Below are 24,772 nucleotides of genomic sequence, written 5' to 3'. Positions count from 1 at the left end.
CAAACGTAGTCAAAACTTAGCCAAAGTTCAGTAACCGGAAAGGATAGTCAGCCAAGCCAGAAGTCAGGGATCCAAGTAGTGGAACAGCAAGCAGGATCCGGAGCCAGAAGGGATGTCAGCAAAGCCAATCCTTTATACAGGAACGCAGGAGATGTTTCTTGTTATGTTGACCAAGGCGAAGGCAGAGATCCTCTGGACTGGGCGGCTTAAGTAGGCAGGACTGACGAGCAGGATATCATCAACAGCTGAGTAACTGTGGAGAGATAGGAGCTGGCAATTATCCGGCAGCTGATAGCCAGCTCAGAGAAGGAAGGGCTGAGCCCAGCCCTGACACTCTGTCAGAACCACTCCGGCTGGCATTCTTGGAAGAATTGAAGGAGCTGGGTGGAAAATTCTTGGACGAACACTGACCGCAGCCAATCAGATGCAGACTGTGTTTGGGTACTCTGACAGCTGGTGGCCACAATGGGAGATTTGTCCATCCGCTGTGTAGCGTAGATAGAGCAATGAGTTTAAAATTTTGTTTAGAATAAAATGAAAAGGTGAACTAATACCGTTGTTCACCATAAAAAAAACCTATGAAATACATCTCTGTGTACAGGCAAATTTCCCCAGTTTTGTCTCTATAAAAATGTTGCAAACAGCATTTCATTCTGCCCTCTCCCCTGTAAACTGACCACAGTTTATCATGGCTGCTGAGCCCTGACACCGTGGTCAGTTTACGTGCCTCCGTCATCCACAGCTCTCCTCTGTCCCCCCCCCGCCTGTCAGCTAGTGACGGTGCCCGCCCCTCCACTCCTGCAGCTAAAATAACTGTGTAAAATACATGCAATCCCCTCTGGATAATGCTCTATTCTCCAGTTTTTTGTAAAAAATAGGCCCATTTCTACCTTATTTCAGAGCCACTCTCAGCGCTCATGTGACTGCTCGCTGCTCTCCTCCTCTGATCCCCTCCTCCCGACTGCCGTCAGCGGGGGATTCCCAGCCCCTCCCGCTGTAGCTGTCAGATCGGAAGAGGGAGCAGCGAGCAGTCACGTGAGCAGCGCTATTAAATAAGGTAGAAATTGGCACAATCTTTACAAAGAACGTACACTGTAACATAGAACGTTCTAAAACCACTTTCATTTCATCACCGAGAGCGTCTTCATCAATTTTTGTCAGCTGCATATTTCCAGTGAGGAAACTAAATGGAAATTACCCCCCATTTTCATCAATGGGCATAACTATGATGAAAATAAAATCCAATTTTCAACAACGAACGAAAATGTGAGGGAGGGATGTTTACCCACATGAACTTCTGGTTTCCACAGAGCTCCACCTGTAAAGCGGCGAGTGTTTCCCCTCCCAGCAAGCAAGGTAGCGACCGTAGCGTGCTTAGTGGTGTGGCGTGCTTAGCACTGTGCTGCATTACAGGCCTCCTCAAATGACTGTCCAGAGCAATGTGCAGCATTTACAGGCCTCCTCAGGCAGACGATCGTCTGTGCAGCATTTACAGGCCTCCTGACCGTCCAGAGAACTGTGCAGCATTTACAGGCCTCCTGATCATCCAGAAAACTGCAGCATTTATAGGCCTCCCGACCATCCAGGGCACTGTATGCATTACAGGCAGGGGCGTAACTACCACCATAGCGACCCATGCGGGCTCTATGGGGCCTGCAGCTGAGTGGGGCCCAGTGAGGATAAGAGCACCGCCGGCACAGTCTCCCAGCCAGGGGAAGAGAGAGGAAAGGAAGAGGCGAGCTGTCCGTATCAGCAGAGAGCTGCATTGCCCGATGTAAGAGCTTTCATTAGAACTTCCAGTGTTCCCGGGGCTCACGTCACATAGCTCCACCTTTTGGCCCAGTGCCTTTGATAGACAGAACGCCGATCCAATGCGGGACATGTGACGTCATCAAAGGCGTCGGGCCAAGAGGTGGGGCTATGTGACAATGAGCCCCGGGAAGACAGGAAATTCAAATGAAATTTATTACAGCAGGCAATCCCGCTCTCTGCTGATCCGGGTGGCTTGCCTCTTCCTCTGCATAGGTGGGGCTGTATGGGGCACAGGCAGGTCACGCTGTATGGGGCACAGGCAGGTCACGCTGTATGGGGCACAGGTCACGCTGTATGGGGCACAGGTCACGCTGTATGGGGCACAGGTCACGCTGTATTGGGCACAGGTCACAGGTCACGCTGCATTGGGCACAGGTCATGCTGTATGTGGCACAGGTCACGCTGCATTGACACTAGGGCAGCTGTGGGGGGGGGGGGGGGGGGGCTGTTTGCAGGGGGGCCCCATACAACATTTTGCTATGGGGCCCTGCTATTTCTAGTTACGCCCCTGATTACAGGCCTCCTCAGACCACCTTCCAGAGCACTGTGCAGCATTTACAGGCCTCCTCAGACCACCGTTCAGAGCACTGTATGCATTACAGCCCTCCTCAGACCACCTTCCAGAGCACTGTGTGCATTACAGGCCTCCTCAGACCACCTTCCAGAGCACTGTGCAGCATTTACAGACCTCCTCAGACCACCGTTCAGACCACTGTGTGCATTACAGGCCTCCTCAGACCACCGTCCAGAGCACTGTATTTATTGCAGGGTGCCTCAGACCATCGTCCAGAGCACTGTATGCATTGAAGGCCTCCACAGACCACCTTTCAGAGCACTGTGCAGCATTTACAGGCCTCCTCAGACCGCCGTCCAGAGCACTGTGTGCATTACAGGCCTCCTCAGACCATCCAGAGCGTGTAGATGTTAAATATTAACATAATATTAGATTTTTTTTTTTACAACAGGAGTATATAATGAGTTTGAAAATTCTGGAGAAATGCTCAAATAAGGCATTACATTTGAGTCGACTAAAATCTCCATTACATTTTAGTCGACTAAAATCGAATGGGTTTAGTTAAATTGTAATGCATTTGAGCATTTCACTAGAATTTCCAAACTAAAATGTACTGCAGGTTTTAGTCGACTTAATAAGACTAAAACTTAAAAAAGATTTCAGATGACTAAAATGTGACTAAAGCTAAAATGGCATTTTAGGAAAAAAACTATAACTAAAACTAAATCTAAATTTGACGCCAAAATGAATACTGATCTGTAGCCCAGCAGGTGAGAACTGGGCAGGGGTGACAACATTTCTTGGGATTTCTGTGCAACAGAGGCAACTACAGCAAGTTAAAGCCAATGGCCAGGCTCCCCACTTCCCGCCCCCATCCCTTTAGAAGTGATTGCTGCCATTAGATGCCCTTTTCATTTGCCTAAAGCCACAGTCATGTGACATTCGAGTCCCAAGTCTCCTCTCCTCTTCTGTTTTACAGGAGGTAGGGTCCTCCTTTTGATTGTCCACGTCACTCCCTGCGTGACTTCTTTTTTTTTTTTTTTTTTTGCCACATCAGCGAGAAGGTAAACCATGGGAGTAGCTTTTTCAAATTAAAATTCAAAAAATACTTCCCTTTTTTTTTTTTCGTCACATCATTATGGCTTTTGATCTATTTCATTGATTGGGATATTTCTTAACACAAAGATACGCGAGTAACACCCCCCCCCCACTATTTCCAAAATAAACCATTAATTACTTACTCCCTACCCTCCGCCTCCACCCCCCTATTCCCACCCTACCCGAGACCGTACTCCCTCCCGTCTCCTGTTTCTTTTTTTTTTTTTCTTCCTTTTTTTTTTTTTTTTTTTTTTTTTTTGTTGATTTCCCCTTGCTCCCCCTAACTCAGGGTCTGCCCCCTTCGCTGCTCAAGTTGACCATATCTCAGCTGCTCTTATGGATTTTTTAAATTTCTCCCACTCTCCCCACTTTATCCTATATGCCTCCATTTTCATCCCTTCACTGAACCTTAGATACTCCAAGTCCTGTATCTCATTTATTTTATTAATCCAATCCCTCATGGTTGGCCTTTCTTTTCTATTCCAGTTTTTGGGGATTAGGCTCTTAGCTGCATCTATAAGGTGGGGCAGGAGTGTTCTGAGGTAGGCCCTGGTGGGCATCTCGCTCAAATGAAACAGAAGAGCCCTGGGATCCCTTGGCACATCATAGCTTGTAATCTCTTTAATATATTTTCTGATCTCGTCCCAGAAGATCCCTATCTCAGGACACGACCACCACACATGGGCCATCGTCCCGATTTCACCACATCCCCTCCAACATAACCGAGATTTGTCCTTATCGATTTTATGCATCTTATCCGGGGTCATGTACATTCTTGTTAAACACTTATAGTTTAACTCTAGCAGTTTATAATTAACTGACGTGGTCGAAAGACGCTTTAATATCAGATCTACTTCTGCCAGTGTTAAACCTAACTCCTTCTCCCATTTACTTATAAAAGCCAAGGTATCTACCCTCTTCAGCTCTACCAGTATTTTATATATTCTAGAAAAACCACTTTTTTCGTCTGATTCTATACATATTTTTTCTAGTGGGAGTAGATTTTTCGTTGTTCTAATTGGTTGCGGCAAAGATTCTACAAAATGTTTTAATTGAGCGTAGCGCCATGGATTGATATTTATCTTGTCTCCTCTTTTCTTAAGCTCCTGGATTGAACATATTTTCCCCCTGTCTGTTACGTCCTTTAATTGCAAATTCTCGTCTAGGAGCCATTTCCCGAACCACTCTTCCTTCCCCGGTGGAAAATATTCTACTTCCTTCAATGACATTAGCGGTGAATTGTATTCCCAATGTTCCCTTTTATGGATCCAATCCCATATTCTAAGTGCGTGACTAGTGATTTCGTGCATTTTTATACCTTGTTTTCTTAATTTTGGTGGGCACCATATTATTTTGTGAAGTTTTAACTTACTAACATTGTTTTCAATTTCTACCCAGTGTTTACCTTTGTTTTTAACCCAATCTTCTACCCTCCCCAGGGCGATGGCTTCATAATATTTGCTGATGTCAGGTGCTCCCCATCCCCCTTTACTTTTAGTGTTTATTAATTGATTATATTTTATCCGTGGTGTTTTCCCTTTCCATATAAACTTTAATATCATTGAATGCAGCCTTTTGAGATAACCAGGTGGAAGAGTAACTGGGAGCATTTGCAATTTATATGTTATTTTTGGTAATAAAACCATTTTAAATATATTAATTCTTCCCGACCACGACAGTTGCCCCTGCTGTATTCTATTTAGTTCTAATTTAACCTCGTTTATAAGTGGGATGAAATTCGCCTGGTATAGATCTTCTACAGACGTTGTAATTTTAATTCCTAGATAGTTTAGAGCTTCCTTCTCCCACCTAAAAGGAAAATGTTTTTGGTAAGCGAAATCTCTTGTCTTATTTGGGTTGATATCTAGTACTTCTGACTTGGTAGTGTTTACTTTAAAATTAGACAGTTTCCCGTACTCTTCTAGTGTAGCCAGGACATTCGGAAGGGAAATTCTTGGATTTGTTATGTAGAGGAGAATATCATCCGCAAAAGCGGCGAGCTTGTACTCAATTCCCCCTATTTTAACTCCTCCGATGTCTGGATTCTGTCTTATCCTAATAAGGAGGGGTTCCAATACTATCAGGAAGAGCATTGGGGAGATTGGGCACCCCTGTCTTGTTCCGTTATACATATTGAAAGGCTCGGACAAAGTCCCGTTTATTTTAACTCTCGCTGATGGTTTTGTATAGAGCGCCCTTATCCAACTGCAAATCCTCTCCCCATAGCCCACTTCTTTGAGTGTTTCTATCATGAAGTCCCAGTCTACTCTATCAAATGCTTTTTCAGCATCTATTGATAGCAGTAGTCCTGGGACCCCACTCTTTTTAATTTCCTGGGTTATCAATAGCGTTTTAATACTGTTGTCCCTTCCTTGTCTACCCCACTTGGTCGGGGTGGATGATATTTTTAATCGTTTGCTTTACTCTACCCGCAATGACTTTTGCGAAGATTTTTGTGTCATTATTTAAGAGGGAAATGGGCCTAAAACTAGACCACAGTGTGTTGTCCTTTCCCTCCTTGTGAATGATTGCTATAGTAGCTGCCAATGCGTCTCTACTCATTTCCCCTCTCTCTCCTATCTCATTCATGTAGGTACATAATTTTGGCACTAAACGCTCTTGGTATTTCTTATAGTATAGTACCGTCAGTCCATCTGGACCCGGGCTCTTTCCTGTCTGGATCTCCTTAATAGCTTTCCTTACCTCGGCCTCTGTAATGGGGACTTCTAACACAAGACTCTCCTCTTTTGATATCTTAATCATCCCAGTATCTTTTAGATAGTTTTTAATTTTTTCTCGTTTTTGCTCCCTCACTTTGTCCTTATCCTTTGTATTTATTGAGTAGAGTTCCCTATAGAATTCCTGAAAGGTTTTTGCTATGTCCTTATCCTTATATTTAAATTCTCCTGATTTCGTCTTTATCTTGTCGATGTAATTATTACTTTTCTTTTTGCTTAGTGCCCTAGCCAGGAGTCGACCCGGTTTATTGCCAGAAATATATCTTTCTTTTTTGACTAAGTTATATTTTTTACGATTTTCTGCCTCTATCTGCTGTCTCAAGGCCTCTCTAGCCCCATATAGTTTTCCCAAAATCCCTCTTTCCCCGTTTCCTTATGCTGCCTTTCTAATTTTTTAACTTCCTCCTGAAGTGTACACAAGACTTTATTCTGCCTTCTTTCTTTCTCCGCTCCCGCCTTTATTATTATCCCCCTGATATAAGCCTTGTGGGCCTCCCAAACTATTGCTTCTGATATTTCTTCAGAGGAATTGGTTCTAAAATAGAATTCCAGTTCTTCATTTATTAATTTGTCAATTTCCTTATCATGAAGGAGATCTTCATTTAGTCTCCAATTATAAAACGGGGGTGTTTGATTGTTTTGTTTTATTCGTAATGTCACCAGGGCATGGTCCGAGAATGTTATAGATCCTATATTTGTATTTTCAACCTCTTCTAAAAGCCTATGATCTACAAAAAAATAGTCAAGTCTTGAATACGTCGCGTGCACGGGGGAGTAGTAAGTGTAATCCATTATTTTTTGATGTTGCATCCTCCAAACATCGACTAGTTGAAACTGGTGCAATTTTTTTTTAAGTTTATTCAACCATACCCCTCCGGTCCCCCGAGCACGCGACGCATTATCTCTGCCTGGCTCTAGGCATAGATTCAGGTCTCCTGCCACAATAATCCTCCCTCTCCTGAAACCCTCTAACTTTAATAGAACTCCAATTAGATATTTACTTGGATTGTTATTAGGGCAGTAGATGTTGGCTAATGTGTATTCCTCACCGTTTAGTTTTCCCCTCAGGAACAAAAATCGGCCCTCAGGGTCAGTCATTCTCTCCTCTATCTGGAAACGAGTTTCCCTGGCAAAACCAATCGCCACCCCTTTTGCTCCCCTTATCGGGGAGTCGCTAAAAAAACAAAACGGGTAGTCCCTTGACAAAATCCTCTGATTTCTCCCCAGGTATAGATGTGTCTCCTGGAGGAAGACCACCTCGGCTTTATTGGATCTCAGCTCGCCCATCACGTTCGCACACTTTATGGGCGAGTTGAGCCCCCTCACATTATATGTTACCAAGTTAATTCCAACCATTTATTCTTCTTTTCAAGACCCAACCGCAACCACAACAGGAGACAATGAGGTTTGTACTGGTCTCGCCCCTCCCTTACCCCCCCTCCCCCCCCTCCCCTACTCCCCCCCCCCCTCCCCTACTCCCCCCCACTCTCCCTCCCCCCTACTCTTGGAGGCATCAGGCCACCCCATGGCCCTATTAACAGTGGCCACACCTTCTCCACCCGGCCCTACGGTTGGCCCCTCGAGGGTTGAGCTCAGTGCGGGAACCTTGCTTCGCCCATCCCGCCCCAGGAGCTATCAGACCTCCCCCTCCCCCCCATTCCCCCATCACCCCCCCATCCCCCCCGCCCCCCGGAGCACACCCCCCCCCCCCAAGACTCCGGGCTCTAGGCCCCTTGTCACCCACTCCCCCCCACCCCCGCCCCCAGCCGCACAGATCTCTGACCTGCTGGTCAAGGTTTAGCTACCTATTATTTCTCATCTATACTCCTCTCCTTTTATATACTGGTTTCCAAATTTGTACATCCTCAGCAATATTCTGTCCTCTCCCTCTCTCCCACCATCCCGGGATTTCTACAGGTGGAATGTCCAGCTTGCGGCAAAGTTTTGGGTCTCCTCTGGGAACCTTAATATCGCTGAGCGCCCATCTTTTCTCCCAATCAGACATGCTGGGATACCCCAGGAATAGTGCACCTCTCGCGCTTTGAGTTGTTCCAGTAGAGGTTTGAGGACTCTTTTTCTTGCCCGTGTCTCTTTCGCCAAGTCTGGGTAAATTTGTAGGTTGGATTCACAGTATTTCACTGATTGATTGTTTCTCAGACTCGCCCTGATTTTTTCTTTGTCTTGATAGTTATGGAACCTCACTATCACATCACGAGGAGTTTCCCTGCTAATCTCAGCTGGTTTCCTAAGTCTATGCACTCTATCCAGTTTGATTGACTTGTCATCAGGTTTGATAAGGCCTCCAAAAATTTGATCTATCTTTTCCTGCAGATTTTCACCCTCCCCTTGTGGCTCTGGGAGACCTCTGATTCTCAGATTTTTTCTTCTGCTTCGGTTTTCCTGATCTTCTAATTTATACCTTAAGTCTCTTTGTTCACGTTGCATCTCCTCTATCTGAGATCTCAGGTTTCCCATCTCCGTCCTCTGGCTTTCGGCTACCATCTCAGCCTCTTCCACTCTTCTCAGAATGTGACCCATATCCCCCCGTATAGCTTCAGTTTCAGCTCTAATAAAAGTTTCTAGCCTGGCAAACATCTCCGCTATTTCATTCTTCGTTGGCATAACTCCTTCCCTTTGGCTCTCCATAGGGGCTTCTTCTAAAGTTGCCAAAGTCGCTGAGTTTAATCCTAGGGAATCTGCTTCTGCCGCCTGCCTCCTTGTATTAACTTTGGGTGGACCGTCAGAGGTTTTACTTTTGGATCACGGAACCTTCCCTGGGCTTATATTTGTGTTATCCTGTACCATGTACCTCCTTATTGTTCCTGGACTAGTGCTTAATCTGGCGGATGTCCCTGTTGGATTAGTTGTTGCAGTTGTTCCCCCCCTGCTTGTCTTTCCTCTCATTCTTATTATCTTTTACCTCCTTGACTTTATTTTACTCTATTAGAAACTGAGGTTGAGCTGCCTATATATCACCCCTCAGCTTAGTGGAAATCCACAAAGCTTACTCCACTTATCTTAGAGTTGATCTTACTAATGTGAGGGGGGGGGGGGGGGAGGCTGAAGTTTGAACCTCTCTCTGTCTCTCCCTTTGGTAAAGTTACAGTCTCTTCTCGAAAAAAAAAAAAAAAAAAAAAAAAGAGAAGAGATCAGGGGTTATGCCACCAATAGTGTCTTCATTTGCCTTTTTAGGCTAGTCCCATCCTTTGTGTGTTTTAAAGATATTTCTCAAGTCCCAAGATAGATATCCGCAGTTCAACAAGGAAGGGGCGGTATTATTCTTACTGGCGGTACTACGTCCCTCAATATGCTGTTATGTAGCCCTTAACATAGAACTGATCCTAGAATCCTGGGACAGCGGGTTTTTGGATTTTTGCAATTAGATTATATAGACAGGAAAAACGTTTTCACAAGTTATCCGGATGAGGATTAGATTGTTCCATATATTACTATAGCCATTAGATTCAGGAAACTCGGACCCAACATAACCTTCACAAACAGTTCAAGCTGAACCCATCTATAGTAGTACACTCACTGTATATGCCAGGTCCCCATAGAAACATCCGCTACTCAAGAAGCACACAGATAAGAGAGGGGAGACCTGATCCTGAAAACAGTCCCACACGTCTTCTCCTTTAACTGGATGATACTTTAGTATAAAGCCTAAGGCCCCTTTCACACGATCGGACCGTTCAGGTCCGCCTGTCAGTTTTGACGGCGGACCTGAACGGGCGATCCATGTTAGCCTATGGAGCGTCGGATGTCAGCGGAGACATGTCCGCTGACATCCGACCCCGTCCGATCCGCTAAAAGCAGACGTATGGCTCTACGTCCAGATCCGTCGCTGGCGGATCGGATCGGGTGAGATCTGACGAAAACGGACACGTTTTCGTCCGATGCCTCCATAGGCGGCAGCGGCGCCTGACAAGCCCCTCCCCGCTCAGTGAGCAGAGAGGGACCTGTCATCCGCCGGCTCAGCGGAGATCAACGGACTGATCTCCCGCTGAGCCGGCGGACCGAGGCGGGCTCCGTAGAAACGGAGCCCGCCTCGTGTGAAAGAGGCCTTACAAACAACCTTGGGAAAGAAAATTCAAACCACTATCGACAGTTTTGTGCACTTTAAAGTATCCTTTTTGGGAGAGATCTGAATATGTTATACACATCATTGTCCATGCATATTCTGCCTGAGTTTTACCTTTATCTCTCCAGTGACATTTCAGATTTCATGTTAATACTCCCACCGAGTTGATATGTGTAAGGCACTTACCCTCTCCCTTCCGTCTATTCAAGGTAACTTGTCACTTATCTGAGGGTTGCCTGTCTCCACTATCTCCAGCTGCTTCTGTGTCCCTTGGGAGCTGTCAGCTGCTCCGTCTGTGTCCGCACCTTCGGATCCCTCTCCCAGAGCTTCTTCACTCCATAAACTTATGCCGGTATTACCCGGCGCTGCCTCAAGGCTCCCCTTGATTGTTGTTTCCACTCCCACCTCCTCGGTTACTGCTCAGCCTGGGCACCGAGGAGAGGGGATATAACGAAGACGCGGCGGGGGGGGGGGACACGGGGAGGAAAGGGGGGAGGAAGGGGAGCTGCGGCCGCGATCGTACTGGGACCTAAGTCCCGCGGCGTATCCCGGAGGTAAAGGGCTAGGAGGCGGCCGCCCGCATCAGAGATACGGGAGCCGTTGTCAGCGTCCCTGCCCCGCCGCTGACCACGAGGAGGGAGGAGAGACCCGGCATCCCAGAGCGATCGGTGAGGTCAGCCCGACATCCACATCCGGCCCCTCCCCTTGGACTCCAGCCCCCGAATTATTGTATTAGATGACTCCCTGCGTGACTTAGACAATTCCTATAACTGTCCAGTGGCAGGGTCTTTTTAAGATCTAGAAGAGGAGTGAAGTCTGCGAGGGCTTGAGGTCTGCCTGGAGCAGGCGTATCTGCAGGGCTGGATTAGTGGTCCTCCGCACACAGAAATGGGGCTGCTGAGACATGGTGGACTTGGGTGCATATACTGTGCTTCACAAGATGAGAAAAAAAAATTTAAAAAATGGGTTTGTGGGGGAGGCTTAATATTTGCCCAGAATTGGGCTTTAAGAGCACATTGGGTTTTTGGCAGGACCAATTTAGTGTTTTATTTTGTTTAGACATACACTTTAAAGTGTGATGGCTGACCTTTAAATCCTCTGTTATATAAACCAGTTTATGAAGATCATACAATCCTTCCAAGTCCACCCTTTCCAAAAATCTGACCGATTTTTCTTTCTTTCTTCATCTGACAGGAGCGCAGGAAGTGCTGATTGACCCCGGTAAGTAGATGGTTGCATTATATATGCTGTATTGATATCTCTAGTATGTTCTCATTTCAAGAGTAATATTAGTCACCCTTGTTAGTAAGCACTGAAAATAAAGGCTTAATATATGACTCAAACACTAAAAACAAAAAGCCCAGACCCTGTCACCGGACCCTTTCATCAAAAATCTTCCCATAGGATGATATGTGCATTTAACGTATTGTATGCATGTTATTTGCCTGTAAAATCCTCCCTTGTGTAGATATCCAAAAGCCCTGAGACTGCCGCAGGGTGCCGCCATCTTGGATGTGATGCCAGCAGCCCCAGCAGACTCAGTTGTCACTCAAGTGACACTCTATAGCAGCCTTTCTCAACTGGGGTGCCGTCTGGATTTGTCAGGGATGTTGCAAATATGGGAAGCAGTTTTTTTTTTTTTTTTTATAGCATCATGCATTGCTATGGTGTGTGTGTGTGTGTGTATGTATGTAGGCCGGCTGTAAGCACTGTAACAACCATTGATGCATGGCGTAATTTGTTGCCATGGGGCTGGCTGGCGGCAGGCCCACCTGCACCATAGCGTCTCATGATGTTGATCCATGGCAGGTGGCATTCAGGAGAGTTTGGAAGTCCATCTTCCTCCAAACTTGCTCCACCTACCACCTTCTGCCATGCTGCCAAAGCTGTATGGGTGGGGGGCTCTGTGAAGGTTGACTCTGATGCATAGGGGGGGCTCTGATGTGATGAGGGGGCTTCTAAAGTGATGGATAGACCTCTGATGTGATAGGGATGGGAGGACCTCTGATGTGATGAAGTGTCCTTCGATGTGATGAGGGGTCTTCTGATGTCATGAGGGGTCCTTGGATGTGATAGGGATGGGAGGACATATGTGTTGGAGGTACCTCTGATGGAACGAGGGGTCCTCTGATGGAACGAGGAGTCCTCTGATGTGATGGATGAACTTCTGATGTGATAGGGATGGGAGGACCTCTGATGTGTTGGCGGTACCTCTGATGGAATGAGGGGTCCTCTAATGGAACGAGGAGTCCTCTGATGTAATGGATGAACTTCTGATGTGATAGGGATGGGAGGACCTCTGATTTGTTGGAGGTACCTCTGATGGAATAAGGGGTCCTCTGATGTGATGGGGATGGGAGGTCTGCTAACTTAATGGGGATTGGAGGACATATGATGTGATGGAGTGACCTCTGTTAGAATAGGGGGACCTCTAATGGGATGGGAGGACCATTGATGTCATTGAGGGACCTCTGATGTGATCCTGGGAGGGGGCTGATATGAAACTAATTTCATCAAGCCTTCTGTGTGCACTGTCCCAGGCTGTTTCCCATTGATAACAAGTAACATTTTATGTTTTTTTTTAAGCTGGGGTGCCTTGAGATTTTGCATACTTTCTAAACGTTGTTTGAGCTTAAAAAAAGGTTGAGAAAGTCTGCTTTTATAGTATTCCACTTCACTCCTCCCCCGGCAGCTACCTTTAAAAGGTTATGTAGGATGGTGAGGGTGAGGACGACGGGAGCTTGGGTCAGCACAGACAGTATATAGACACTGCCAGAAGAGGGGAGGTCTAAAATGTGTACGGAGGGAGGGGGCTATGAATGAGAATTGACTCTTTCTGGTGTAATCAAATCTTCTGTCAAGTTGAATGGCTCATTGAAAGTGTATAAAACCCTGAAATTAAGTATTTTAAAATACTGGATTTTTTTGTGCTTTTTTTTGTGCAGTGTTTTATTTTAATAGTAATAATAGGGATGCCAATAATAATTCATTTTGTACATTTTGGTTCTCTCATAAGGTGCCCTGTCCACCAATGGGATCAATATGGATGCCAGTATGGAGATTGGACGAGCCAAAAACTGTCTGAGTCCTGATGACATCATAGAAAAGTACAAAGAAGCCATTTCTTACTATGGGAAGGTAGGAGAGAAACTGAGTGATAAATATCTCATCTGAGATCATAAAAAAACCCAGCTTTGGCTGTATAATTAATAATGTCACTGTCCTGCCTGCTAGCTTTCTTCTTAACAATGTCACCAGTCTCTGGGGCTATATTCTCAGTGATGTTACCGGTCTCTAGTGAATGGATAGGCTGCATTCCCAGTGATGTCACCAGTCTCTAGTGAATGGATAGGCTGCATTCCCAGTGATGTCACCAGTCTCTAGTGAATGGATAGGCTGCATTCTCAGTGATGTTACCGGTCTCTAGTGAATGGATAGGCTGCATTCTCAGTGATGTCATAGCTCTCTAGTGAATGGATAGGCTGCATTCTCAGTGGTGTCAAAGCTCTCTAATGAATTGATAGGCTGCATTCTCTGTGATGTCACTGGTCTCTAGTGAATGGATAGGATACATTCTCTGTGATGTCACCAGTCTCTAGTGAATGCTGTTTTTGGAGACACAGGTTATCTCTATGGATGAGTCTGTAAACCCTCTTTTATATTGTCCTCAGTCTAAGGCAGCGGGAGTCATCGAGCTGGAAACCTGTGTGAAGGCGGTCCGTGTGTTGGCCATACAGAAGAAAAGCATGGAGGCCTCAGAGTTTCTGCAGAATGTGGTCTACATCAACCTGCGCCAGGTTAGTCATAAACCCTTGAAAGCTACTGGAGACTCTGGTGGATCCAGACATCAAAGATGTCAAAGATCAAAGAGGTGAATTGTGTTTGAAAGGGAAAAGCTACAAATCTCAGGATGGTCTTGTTCCGCCGCTCTTTTTGACTGCCTGTCTCTGGCGGAGTGGATCTGATAATAAGCAAATGAACAGGCCCCTCTTTCCTGACACCCTGACAATGAGCAGTCCCCTCTTTCCTGACACCCTGACAATGAGAAGTCCCCTCTTTCCTGACACCCTGACAATGAGAAGTCCCCTCTTTCCTGACACCCTGACAATGAGCAGTCTCCTCTTTCCTGACACCCTGACAATGAGCCGTCTCCTCTTTCCTGACACCCTGACAATGAGCAGTCTCCTCTTTCCTGACAATGAGCAGTCCCCTCTTTCCTGACACCCTGGCAATGAGCAGTCTTCTGTTTCCTGACACCCTGGCAATGAGCAGTAATCTCTTTCCTGACACCCTGGCAATGAGCAGTCTCCTCTTTCCTGACACCCTGGCAATGAGCAGTCCCCTCCCTCCTGACACCCTGACATATTTAGTGTATGCCATTCTCTCTGTATTGAGCTCCATATGCGGCTTGTAAGAACCATATGGCCCGAATTAAAGAAATCCAATCACATTCACACCAAATGGCATGGATGGAGGAGTGTCCACTGCCGGCTGGTGTATTCAGGAGGCTATGCCACCCGTGGCTATTGTATTTGGATGGCTGTGGCTGCTTGGGTGCATTGGCACTGTGGTACAGTGACTGCATCTGACTTTTTGTTGAGCCAGTTGATGCTTGCAGGGGCCACCTATGACTTAAATTTCAACAAGCATTGGATGATATTCAAACTGTCTACGAGGGCCTTCAATCAGGTCAGGATGATGGACAGCAGCTCTGTGAAGCACAAGAGGAAAATGAAAGTGACACTAATCTCTGGTTAAAAAAAAATCTTAGTAATGTATATATTCTTAAATTCTTAACACAGAAAAGTCCCTTCTATTGCTCTCAGCCTCCCCCAAATCTCCATTTTTTGTTTTTCTACTGTACTCCAACTTCCTTTTAGGACAGGGGTGGGCAATTAAAGCTGTATTAAACCCCAAACCATACATTTATTATATTGCAGCTTCACAATTCTTAGATGTGATGGCTGCATTTGTTTTTCTTTTTTAGGTTTTCTTACTTTATTTTGACCTTGCAAATCCTGCCAAGAAGTCTGTTGTTTTTCAAAAGAAGAAGCACTTTTGCAGATACTATCAGTTACAAAGTTGAGCCAAATCATTTAACACTGACAGGAGTGCTTACAATGATCAAATTTTATTTATTTATGTAAAACCTTTATCACTAAAGGAAAAAAAAAACTTTTTTGCTGTAACTATTTATAAAGTGTTAGCTGTACAGCCGTAGCCAAAAGTTTTGAGAATGACACAAATAATAATTTTCACAAAGTCTGCGGCTTCAGCGTTTTTAGATCTTTTTTGTCAGATGTTACTATGGTATACTGAAGTATAATTACAAGTATTTCATAAGTGTCAAAGGCTTTTATTGACAATTACATTCAGTTTATGCAGAGAGTCAATATTTGCAGTGTTGACCCTTCTTTTTCAAGACCTCTGCAATTCACCCTGGCGTGCTGTCCATCAACTTCTTGGCCACATCCTGACTGATGGCGGCTCATTCTTGCAAATTCAACGCTTGCCGTTTGTCAGAATTTGTGGGTTTTTTTGTTCACCCGCCTCTTGAGGACTGACCACAAGTTCTGAATGGGATTCGGGTCTGGGGAGTTTCCTGGCCATGGACCCAAAATTTTGATGTTTTGTTCCCCAAGCTACTTGGTTATCACTTTTGCCTTATGGCAAGGGGCTCCATCATGCTGGAAAAGGCATTGTTCCTCACCAAACTCTTCTTGGATGGTTGGGAGAAGTTGCTCTCGGAGGATGGTTTTGTACCATTCTTTATTCATGGCTGTGTTCTTAGGCAAAATTGTGAGTGAGCCAACTCTCTTGGCTGAGAGGCGACCCCACACATGAATGGTCTCAGGATGCTTTACTGTTAGCATGACAAAGGAGTGATGGTAGCGCTCACCTTTTCTTCTCTGGACAAGGTTTTTTCCAGATGCCCCAAACAATCGGAAAGGGGATTCATCAGAGAAAATGACTTTACCCCAGTCCTCAGCAGTCCAATCCCTGTACCTTTTGCAGAATATCAGTCTGTCCCGGATGTTTTTCCTGGAGAGAAGTGGCTTCTTTGCTGCCCTTCTTGACACCAGGTCATCCTCCAAAAGTCTTCTCCTCACTGTGTGTGCCGATGTCCTCACACCTGCCTGCTGCCATTCCTGAGCAAGCTCTGCACTGGCGGTGCCCCGATCCCGCAGCTGAATCAGCTGTAGGAGATGGGTCTGGCACTTGCTGGACTTTGTTGGGCGCCCTGAAGCCTCCTTCACAATAATTGAACCTCTCTCCTTGAAGTTCTTGATGATCCGATAAATGGTTGATTTTAGGTGCAATCTTAGTAGCAGCAATATCCTTGCCTGTGAATCCCTTTTTGTGCAAAGCAATGATGACTACATGTGTTTCCTTGCAGGTAACCCTGGTTTACAGAAAAACAATGATTTCAAGCACCGCCCTCCTTTTTAAAGCTTCCAGTCTGTTATTCTGAATGTCCTTTCACACGGGCGTCCCTCCCGGCGGACTCTGCTTTGCTCAGCGGGCTATCGATCCACTGATCCAGCCAGTGGATGACAGGTCTGTCTCTGCTCACTGTGTAGAGACGGACCTGTCAGTGCCCCGCTCTCCTCTATGGGAATATCGGATAAAAACGGACCGCCTGTCTGTTTTCATCCGATCCCATCCGACCTGCTGGACGAATGGAAAATAGGGTCTCCATCCATCTGGATTTCACGGACAGGATCGGATTGGATATTGGCGGGTGTCAGTGAACATCCACTGCCCCATAAGCGTGAATGGAGGCTCCGATCAGGTATGCCTGAAAAACTGACAGGCGGACCTGATCGGAAAGCCCGTGTGAAAGGGGCCTAACTCAATCAGCATTACAGAGTGATTTCCAGCCTTGTCCTCGTCAACACTAACACCTGTGTTAATGAGAGAATCACTGACATGTCAGCTGGTCCTTTTATGGCAGGGCTGAAATGCAGTGGAAATGTTTTTTTGGGGGTTAAGTTCATTTTCATGGCAAAGAGGTACTTTGCAATTAATTGCAATTCATCTGATCACTCTTCATAACATTCTGTAGTATATGCAACTTGCCATCATAAAAACTGAGGCTGCAGACTTTGAAAAAAATTTATATTTTTGTCATTCTCAAAACTTTTGGCCAGAGCTGTAGTTTTGCTTCAATTTGTTAGTGTATTTAAATCTGCTAGTACATCTAACACGTCCCTCTCCTCAGAATAGCAATGCTGCTGTCCAAATGCAATCGTAGTAGCGGCAATATCCTTGCCTGTGAATCCCTTTTTGTGCAAAGCAATGATGACTACACGTCTTTACTTGCAGGTAACTCTGGTTAACAGAAGAACAATGATTTCAAGCACCACCCTCGTTTTAAAGCTTCCAGACTGTTATTCTGAGGGTCCTTTGACACGGCCCTTCCGCCCGGCGGACTTTGCTTCGCTCAGCGGGGTATTGATCCGCTGATCCCCACTGGGCAGGCGGATGACAGGTCCGTCTCCGCTTACTGTGCAGACACGGACTTGTCAGAGCCCCGCTCTCCTCTATGGGGAGATCGGATGAAAACGGATCCACCTGTCCATTTTCATCCTGTGCTCCTTCATCCAGAGTCGGGGCTCCCTAATACTGGAGGTATGTTACAGGCCAGATCAGGTGAAAATGGAGGGGAAAAAAGCGTAACAAAAAAGAAAACTAATGCAGCCACCACATCTGCAATATATTACTTTTTTTTTTTTTTTTAATACCGCTTTAAATTCCCTAATAAGTGTAGGGTATACTTTCCAAGTCCCAATAACACCAGACTTCTACTGGAATGAATGAAATATCCCATGTATATGTGTACAAAGGAGTCGAAACTTCCCTTGTGCAACAAACGCTCAAAGGGCATCCCATTAACGTGAATGGGCTGCCCTATTTGCGTCACGTGAAAATTGCACAACAAAAATCACAGGGGGGGGTGCTAGTTCCCACTATGCAATATGTGAATGGGGGCCTATGTAACTACTGCTATCTGTACCAAGACCTGAGAACCTTATCAGAAATATATCATTGCTGCATAACCTGAAACTGAGATTGCCTGAGAGCATCTGCAGTACTTGCATGTGGGCACTAGGTGTCACCAGTGCTCCTTGGTTATTATTTGCAAGCTGTGATTTCTGTGTCAGGGAATATGAAATCGCAGTCACTGTACATTTTATGCAGTGCACTGTTTGTCCTTTTTTCCTTTTTTTTTTTTTACTCATTCTTTTTTTTCCGTTTGGTTATGAAAGTTTTATGCCAGGTAAAACTTTCATTATCTTTGCATAATCTATAAGCCAGCTTATGATAGCATAATGCTAAGAGGACTTGGAGAGCTGTGAAAATTTGAAGTACAGTTGCCGTTGTGTTGCTTCATTGTTAGGGTTTCTCTTTCTCTATGCAGTTTTACACCTCCTAAAGCAGAACTCCACCCTTCCTTTCAGTCTTGCACAGTTGCACCGGCTTCTCTTCTGGACTGAGATGGCTTTACTCTGATTTCACTGCACACTGTGAGCTTCTCACTACAGATTATAATCAAATATGGCAGTTCGAATCTGTAAAAGATTCTAAGGTATTGAACTGAGCAGACACACTGATTGTACAGTGCATCCGGAAAGTATTCACAGCACTTCACTTTTTCCACATTTTGTTATGTTACAGCCTTATTCCAAAATGGATTAAACTCAATATTTCTTTCTCATACATCACGGGACACAGAGCCTCAGTAATTACTGATGGGTTATATAGGTATCACTAGGTGATTGGACACTGGCACACCCTAACCATGAAGTTCAACCCCCTATATAATCTCTTCCCTTACAGGGATACCTCAGTTTTTACGCCAGTGTCTTAGGTGTTGGACGTGACGACTTTTGTCGCAAGAGGTCATCATGGTGGTTCCCACGAAGGATCAAGGATTGGGCTTTTATTCCAACCTTTTTACAGTCCAAAAGCCAAATGGGGATGTCGGACCCATTCCGGATCTAAGGGATCTGAATCGTTTCCTAAGGATTCGGTCCTTCCGCATGGAATCAATTCAGACAGTAGTCTCCATCCTGCAGGGAGGAGAATTTCTGGCATAGATAGACATCAGAGATGCATATCTGCATGTGCCCATTTTTCCATCTCATCAGAAGTTTCTGCGCTTCGAGACAGGAGGGCGTCATTTCCAGTTTGTGGCTCTGCCTTTCGGGATAGCCACTGCACCTCGAGTGTTTACAAAGATTTTGGCTCCTCCTCTGGCCAGATTAAGGGCTCAAGGTATAACTGTCATAGCATACCTAGACGACCTGCTCTTGATAGACCGGTCGGTAGCCTCTTTGAACGGGAACTTGAGGACCACAGTCAAGTATCTGGAACACCTAGGTTGGATTCTCAACCTAGAAAAATCTTTCCTAAAACCAGTGAGAAGACTGGAGTATTTGGGTTTGATCATAGATACAAGCCAGGAGAAAGTATTTATATCTCAGGCAAAGATCATTGCTTTAAAGGAGCTGATTCTGGTAGTCAGGACCAAGAAGGGTCCTTCTGTCCGCCTTTGTATGAGGCTGCTAGGAAAGATGGTGTCTTCATTCGAAGCAGTTCCCTATGCTCAGTTTCATTCAAGACTGTTGCAGCACAGTATCCTGTCGGCCTGGAACAAAAAGGTTCAGGCATTAGACTTTCCGATGCACCTGTCTCATGCGGTGCGTCAGAGCCTCAATTGGTGGTTAATACCCGAAAACCTACAGAAGGAGAAATCCTTTCTACCGGTGACCTGGACGGTGGTAACAACAGATGCCAGTGTGTCGGGTTGGGTCCAAAAAGGAGAGAGCCTTACCCATCAATATTCTGGAGATCCGTGCGGTATATCTAGGCCTAAAGGCCTGGACTCTCAGGCTACAGGGTTGCCCGGTCAGGATCCAGTCCGACAATGCCACATCAGTGGCTTATATCGATCATCAGGGAGGCACCAGGAGCCGAGCTGCTCAAAGAGAGGTGAACCAGATCTTAGTCTGGGCAGAGAAGCAGGTGCCATGTATATCGGCAGTCTTCATTCCAGGGATAGAGAACTGGCAGGCGGACTATTTAAGTTGCCAGCAGTTACTCCCAGGGGAATGGTCTCTGCATCCCGACGTCTTTTGGGCCATATGCCAAAGATGGGGGGTTCCAGATGTAGACCTCTTTGCATCCCGATTCAACAAAAAGATAGACAGACTTGTGGCAAGGACTAAGTATCCTCTTGCATACGGGACGGATGCGTTATTGATTCCGTGGCATCGGTTCTCACTGATTTATGCATTCCCGCCTATTCTGCTACTGCCATGACTCCTTCGCAGGATCAGGCAGGAAAGGAAGTCGGTACTTCTGGTAGCCCCCGCTTGGCCCAGGAGGACCTGGTATGCAGAAATAGTAAGGATGACGGTGGGTTCCCCGTGGACCCTACTGTTAAGCCCAGACCTGTTATCTCAAGGTCCAGTGTTCCATCCTGCCTTACAAACGCTAAATTTGACGGTTTGGCTATTGAAACCCACATTTTGAAAAATCGTGGGCTTTCAGGTCCTGTGATATCTACCTTGATCAATGCAAGGAAGCCGGCTTCCAGAGTAATTTATCATAGAGTCTGGAAAGCTTATGTATACTGGTGTGAATCCAGGGGTTGGCATCCCAGAAAATATGTGATAGGTAGAATCCTTGATTTTCTACAATTGGGATTAGAGATGAAGTTGGCCTTGAGTACCATCAAGGGCCAGGTCTCGGCCTTATCAGTATTGTTTCAACGACCACTTGCTTTGCATTCTTTGGTCCGAAACTTCATGCAGGGGGTGACGCGTCTTAATACTCCGGTTAAGGCGCCCCTAAACCCCTGGGACTTGAACTTGGTTCTGTCTTTTGAACCGATACGTCAAATTCCTTTGGTCTTGTTGACAAGAAAGTTGATTTTTCTGGTAGCCATCTCTTCTGCTAGAAGAGTATTAGAATTAGCAGCTCTTTCCTGTAAAGAGCCTTATTTGATTGTACACAAGGATAGAGTGGTACTGCGCCCTCATCCTAGTTTTTTACCGAGGGTGGTTTCTGATTTTCATCTAAACCAAGACATTGTTCTGCCTTCCTTTTTTCCAGATCCCTGTTCTTCGGAAGGAAGGTCACTACATTCTTTGGATGTAGTAAGGTTTTGACTGCTCTATCTGGAAGCAACTGCTCAAATTCGCAAAACGGATGTTTTATTCATGCTGCCAGAGGGTCCCAATTGAGGACAGGCAGCGTCAAAAGCTACCATTTCCAAATGGATTCGACAATTGATAATTCAAGTTTACGGTTTGAAACAGAAGATTCCTCCGTTTTCAGATCAAGGCACATTCCACAAGGGCTATTGGTGCTTCTTGGGCGGTGCATCACCGGGCCTCTATGGCTCAAATCTGCAAGGCCGCAACCTGGTCTTCAGTCCATACATTCACCAGATTTTATCAGGTGGATGTGAGAAGACATGAGGATATCGCCTTTGGGCGTAGTGTGCTGCAGGCAGCAGTACAGTGTTCTCAGGTCTGATTGCACCCTACTTGGTTGTGGTTCCCCTCCCCTCAGATAGCATTGCTCTGGGACATCCCATCAGTAATTACTGTGGCTCTGTGTCCCGTGATGTATGAGAAAGAAAATAGGATTTTTTTTAACATCTTACCTGTAAAATCCTTTTCTTTCGATGTACATCACGGGACACAGAGGTCCCGCCCCTCTTCTAATACACTTATATTGCTTTGCTACAAAACTGAGGTATCCCTGGAAGGGGAGGGATTATATAGGGGGTTGAACTTCCTGGTTAGGATGTGACCAGTGTCCAATCACCTAGTGATAACTATATAACCCATCAGTAATTACTGAGGCTCTGTGTCCCGTGATGTACATTGAAAGAAAAGGATTTTACAGGTAAGCTGTTATAAAAAATCCTATTTTTCCTCAAATTTCTATAAACAATACCCCATAAAGACACCGTGAAAAATGTTTGCTTGAAATCTTTGCAAATTTATTAAAAATAAAAAAACGAAAAAATCCCATGTACATAAGTATTCACAGCCTTTGCCACGACACTCAAAATCGAGTTCAGGTGCATCCTGTTTCCACTGATTATCCTTGAGATGTTTCTACAACTTGATTGGAGTCCACCTGTGGTAAATTCAGTTGATTGGACATCATTTGAAAAACCACACACGTGTTTATATAATTTTACCACAAAAAACTGGGAAAACCTATTGACTCGAGTATAAGCCTAGGGTGGGAAATGCGCAGCTACTGTAAGTGGAAAAGAGGGTCAACAATGCCCATTTGCAGCCTCACTGTGCCCATTTGCAGCCATAGGTCCCCCGAACTTCAAACTCGGTAGTTATGGTTTCCTAGATGCCCCCTAGCTGCAGCCAAAATTTTGGGGTCTATGGATCCAAAGGGTCCCGAAATGACATTGCTGCAGATGGACACAGTTGACCAACTTTGGGGCCCCGTATCTCGGCGCCACTTGGTTCTAGGAACCCCAAATTTGGTGTGCAAACACGGTGGAACTAGCACTACAACATATTCAAACCCGGGGTTCCAAGCATCATGTCAAGCACTTTTCTGCAGCAGAGAAGGACATTTTCCAAACCGATTTTTGGGGCCCCGTATCTCAGGGCCATTGGTGCTAGGAACCCCAGCTTTGGAAATGTTGTAGTGCTAGTTCCACTGGGTTTGCACACTAAATTGGGGTTCCTAGCACCGAGTGGCCCCGAGATGCGGGGCCCCAAAGTCCGTTCAGAAAATGTCAATCTCTGTTGCAGAAAAGTGCTTGACTCGAGTATAAGCCGAGGGGGGCATTTTCAGCACAAAAAAATGTGTTGAAAAACTCGGCTTATACTCGAGTATATACGGTATTATTTTATTATAATATGTCGCTTTAAATAAAAAATGCAAAAAATAAATAAAATAAAATACAGAAAATGCGATTTCAGCACCCAAAAATGCGCTGCATTTTCCAATGCAGGGAGGTGCCATTAAGAAATAAGATACCCCCGCATGTCTGCAAAAGAGCAGAGCGTATTGGCTGCGGGAGGGGGGGGGGGGCTGGCTTCTGTAGAATGTGTAAAATGAATGCACAGTACAAGCTGACGGGTCCGATTTGTTTCAGTTCGTCTTCCCTGATGGCGCGGATGTATAAAACTGTCCTTTTCTCTCTTTTCTCAGCTGTCTGAAGAGGAGAAGATTCAGAGGTACAGCGTTCTGTCCGAGTTGTACGAGCTCATCGGCTTTCACCGCAAGTCAGCTTTCTTCAAGAGGGTGGCCGCCATGCAGTGCGTGGCCCCGACCATCCCGGAGCCCGGCTGGAAAGCTTGTTACAAACTCCTACTAGAGACTTTGCCTGGATACAGCTTGTCCCTGGACCCCAAAGACTTCAGCAAAGGTAAGAAGAGTCTTCTATAAGCAGAATAAGACAATGAGGTTCATGACGTGGAAGGATCTGGAATGTACACCAACCCTACTCAAGTCTTTTACCTGGTAACCTTGTGCCGGCCACGTAATGCATATGTGTGGGCTTTAACATTCAAGGTTTCTGTGATGAGAGCGCGGCCGCTGCACGCTCCCAGCACAGTGACCGTGCTGTCATAGGCAGCTTCCAGTCTCAAGTACAGATCGGGGAGCTCGTCCCGCCTTGTCAGCCAATCACAGTGGTCATGTGACTGTGCAGTCCATCCCGCCGGTGCAATTAAAAAGATGCCAGTGCAGAAAGGGGTAAAAATAATACTAAAGGCTCCAATTTAACCACTTTAGCCCCGGCAGATTTCCCCCCCTTAATGATCAGGCCATTTTGTGCGATACGGCACTGCGTCGCTTTAACTGACATTTGCGCGGTCGTGCGACGCTGTAAAAAAAAGAAAATTGACGTCCTTTTTTTTCCCACAAAAAGAGCTTTCTTTTTGTGGTATTTGATCACCTCTGTGGGTTTTATTTGTTGCGCTATAAACAAAAAAAGAGCGACAATTTTGAAAAAAAAAAAAAAATTTTTTTTTTTTTACTTTTTGCTATGATAAATATCCCTCCCAAAAAATGTTTTTTTCTTCATCAGTTTAGGCCGATATGTATTCTTCTACATATTTTTGGTAAAAAAATAGCAATAAGCGTATATTGATTGGTTTGTGCAAAAGTTATCGCATCTACAAAATAGATATATTTATGGCATTTTTATTTATTATTTAACTAGTAATGGCGGAAATCTGCGATTTTTAGCGGGATTGCGGCAGACGGATCGGACACTTTTGACACATTTTTGGGACCAGTGACATTTATACAGCGATTAGTGCTGTAAAAATGCACTGATTACTGTATAAATGACACTGGCAGGGAAGGGGTTAACACTAAGGGGCGATCAAGGGGTTAACTGTGTTTCTAACTGTGGGGGGAGGGGACTGACTGCAGGAGGAGAGAGAGATTGCTGTTCCTGATCACTAGGAACAGATAATATCTCAGTACTCCCCTAACAACACGGGGATCTGTTTGTTTACATTGACA

The 24,772-nt window shown here is 45.4% G+C and overlaps 1 protein-coding gene across 1 annotated transcript in view; it reads left to right on the top strand.

Moving 5' to 3' along the window:
• Positions 1 to 24,772, top strand: part of TRAPPC9 (trafficking protein particle complex subunit 9) — an 815,095-nt gene that overhangs the window by 11,556 nt on the left and 778,767 nt on the right. Inside the window, exons 5-8 of the mRNA XM_073632292.1 lie at positions 11,438 to 11,464; positions 13,260 to 13,381; positions 13,915 to 14,040; positions 23,450 to 23,666. Of these exons, the coding sequence (XP_073488393.1) occupies positions 11,438 to 11,464; positions 13,260 to 13,381; positions 13,915 to 14,040; positions 23,450 to 23,666 (492 nt within the window). The remainder of the gene's footprint in view (positions 1 to 11,437; positions 11,465 to 13,259; positions 13,382 to 13,914; positions 14,041 to 23,449; positions 23,667 to 24,772) is intronic.

The sequence above is a fragment of the Aquarana catesbeiana genome, linkage group LG05 (genome assembly GCF_042186555.1).
Source record: "Aquarana catesbeiana isolate 2022-GZ linkage group LG05, ASM4218655v1, whole genome shotgun sequence".
NCBI lineage: Eukaryota > Metazoa > Chordata > Amphibia > Anura > Ranidae > Aquarana > Aquarana catesbeiana.
The sequence above is the reverse complement of the archived record's forward strand: the minus strand, read 5'-3'. Positions and strand labels throughout refer to the sequence as shown.